This window comes from Charadrius vociferus, unplaced genomic scaffold (assembly GCF_000708025.1).
Source record: "Charadrius vociferus isolate BGI_N301 unplaced genomic scaffold, ASM70802v2 scaffold2513, whole genome shotgun sequence".
Lineage (NCBI taxonomy): Eukaryota > Metazoa > Chordata > Aves > Charadriiformes > Charadriidae > Charadrius > Charadrius vociferus.
Genome location: NW_009647564.1, coordinates 111,830 through 114,804, shown reverse-complemented (window position 1 = coordinate 114,804; position 2,975 = coordinate 111,830). Strand labels below are relative to the sequence as shown.

The following is a 2,975-nucleotide window of genomic DNA, read 5'->3' as shown; positions in this document are numbered from 1 at the left end:
CGAGCCGCTCTTCAGCATGTTGGGCAGGTTCTCCGCCGATGACCCCCCCGAGCTGAGCCCAGCCAAGGCGCCCGGCGGGTCCTTCAGCACGGCCATGCCCGAGCCCTGCGTGCCGTGCTGGGGCTGCAGCTTCCCCAGCAGCTTGGCGCTGCCACCCACCTCCTTCCGGGACGTTTTCAGCACCTTTGTCAGGTTCACGGTCCTTCGAGCCGCTTTCTGCTCCGGGGGAAGAGGTTTCCGCCCACGCTTCTTCCTGGAAGCGTCTTTCATGTCAGGCTTCGCCACCAGGATCTGAGCTTTCTTCTGCGGTACGGGGTGCGTCTCTCTGCTGCGGGGACCTCTCTTTGCTTCCAGGTCACTTTCATCCTCTTCCTCAGAGGAGGAGGAAGAGGAGGATGTAGAAGAAGAGGAGCTACTTGACTTAGTTTTTGCAGGCATCTCTGGTTCCTGAGAAGCAATGGAGAGAGACGGGGAAAGAATCAACACATATTATCAAAGAGTGGTCCTGGGCACGGCGAATCCTTCAGCATTGCCTGCCCAGTGCCTCAGACACATACGGGTTCTTTCTCCACGTCAGCTGACCTGCTCGACCTCAGCCAGAAGACGAGTGAGGGAGCGCACAGTACAAAACTGACCAGGCTTAAATACCAGGAGGGACCCTGGTGCCAGGGAACTCTTCTCTCTCCCCCTACACCATCGCCATTGCAGCGATGGAGACGTCCCCCTCGCAGGCATCCTTATCGACGCACCCACCGCTGCAATCTTCAAAGCACCTCACTGGGGCTCCGCAGCATCGCCGGGTCCTCACCACCCTCCGGAGGTTCAGCACCCACCGCCCCCCGCACTGTGCACAGACACCCGCTGGTGCCTCCCAAGGCCAGAGCCCCTCCAGCGCCGTCATGGCCGTGGATTTCCACCGCCATCAGGACTCACCACGTGTTTCCTGGGCCTGCCCCTGGGCCGCTTGCCCCTCTTTCGATTCTGCACTTCTTTTTCATGTTCCCTGAAAAAACAATAATTAATGACAATCCAAAATCATCCTGGTTCTCCCTTTCTGCTGTTATTAACCCCCCCTGCTCGGGATGCTGAAGGCTCAGCTGCCGTTCCAGCGCCTGAGCAGTGCTGGGAGGTGCCCTTAACCCTGAGCAACGTGTGACAGTCTTACAGGGTCCAAGCATATCGCTTACTTGAACCCACGGTGTTATGGGCACACCGCACTCAAGTGCGGTCAAAGAGCCCCAAGAACTGTACGGAGACCCGGGGACTTGTGCAATTAAACCTCCCCCACACGGCACCTGGACCGTTTACCCTGCGGGACCGGCACAGGTCACTGGAAGACCTGGGCCATGAATGCCATGCAATGCAAGAAAAATAACTACAAAGTGAGGTAAAGGTTATAAAAATGGTGGCCTTAGAACAAGGACGGCTATCTGGACGCCGGAGGACCCGGCTGGCTCCGCAGCAGGTATCTGTCCTGATTTACTGGAGGAGAGGTGAGAGGAAAGAGAACCCCCCTCGCACACAGCGTGGGACTGACCTGAAATGTATTTACCAAACTAATCCCAGAGCCCAAATCCTTTGCTATGCAGGACCTTCCCGCCGGTTCCCCCAGTCCCGGTGCCTTTGTCCCACTGGTACCAGTCACAGCCCTTCCAAGGGGAGGCAATGAGGTTGGTAACACCGCCGCGAGTGGCTCCCTGCTCCGCTCGGGGAACCGGGCAGTGACGGGGGAGCAGCCCTGTTTGCTACAATAACTCCCCACAGCAACACGCTTCCAGTGGTCAGCGATGGACCACACGGCGTTACTCATCCCGAGTCAGCGGCTCTTCCAAGTCATGGTAAAATTTGCAGTTTTTCTGGTACCAGGGGACCAGGCAAAGGGAAGATCTGCCCCGTCTCTGCGCAGCCTTGCCTTACCGAGCTTCCCGCTGCCCACGGCGAGAAGCAGTACAGCCTCTGCGCGGAGGAAAAGCAAACGCATTTCCTGGAACCTCTGCAGGTTCTCTCCCTCGCTGCGCTCCTTTCGCCTCTCCTGCACCTCCCGGTCTGGACACGGTGGCCCAGGCTGGCGGCTACACAAAGCCCGAGGTGATCGTACAGGGAATGTTTTCAGACTATACTATTTTATAGTTCTCCATTTAAAAAAGACAGCGTTAAGCTATGATACATATGGATAATTAAACACTGTGCTGTCTGCACTAAACACCAGATTCCATTCTTAAAAAAAAAATGGATCCAGAAACAAGTTATAATTAAATCCTATCATAAACTTTAATGATTTGCATTAATATGGAGCCAAAATATTTGGCAGCGCGGTGCTCACCGTAGCCAGCTGGCTAGCTTTGCACCTCTGTGCGCGATTCCTGGTGGATAATAGCCGCAGAACAATTGCCGGTCCCCGCTCGGCACTGGGCAGTAGCCCCGGCCCTGAGATTGGACACCATTTTCTCCCACCCGTTACTTCCTCACCCTCCCATAGCTCTGCCCTCCAGAAGTACATTTTGGTGCCTTCCGAGCCCACCGCTTCTGCAGTCCCGGGCGCCGTCTCCCCACCGGGGCCTCCAGTCACCCCCCAAACACAGTGAGGATGGGGAACGAGAGCGGAAGGTCTCTGCCGCGCTCCCATTGTAGAGCCAGCGCAAACCCAGCCTGTGCCCCGGGCCGTGAATTCCCCGTCTTTGCCCATCGCGGGGAGAGGTGTCCCAGGTGGACCCCAACTGCAATTTCAGGAGACGAACAAAAGGGCCGTGCCACAAAAGGCAGGGCGAGCTTCGGGCTGTTGTTTCCACAACTTCCACCGCACGCGCAGCCAATTAGAAGTTAATTGACTTTATCGTTCGCTTAGAAATATTTATAGTTTGCTCACTTCTTTTGGAAAGCGAGGAGGAGCCGTGGATCAAGGATGTTCTCCTCGGGCTCCCAGCTGTTGTGCCTGCAACACAAGAGACGGGCTGGGCGGGAGCGGGGGGCCGGTG

At 56.7% G+C, this 2,975-nt stretch overlaps 1 protein-coding gene across 1 annotated transcript in view; it reads right to left on the bottom strand.

The window, feature by feature from the left end:
- CBX2 (chromobox homolog 2) overlaps positions 1-2,949 on the bottom strand; it is a 7,385-nt gene extending 4,436 nt beyond the window's left edge. The window contains exons 1-3 of the mRNA XM_009880810.1: positions 2,867-2,949; positions 934-1,003; positions 6-447 (exon numbers count right to left, since the gene is read on the bottom strand). Coding sequence (XP_009879112.1) covers positions 6-438 — 433 coding nt within the window. The 5' untranslated portion in view covers positions 439-447; positions 934-1,003; positions 2,867-2,949. The remainder of the gene's footprint in view (positions 1-5; positions 448-933; positions 1,004-2,866) is intronic.
- Positions 2,950-2,975: the final 26 nt, after the last annotated feature.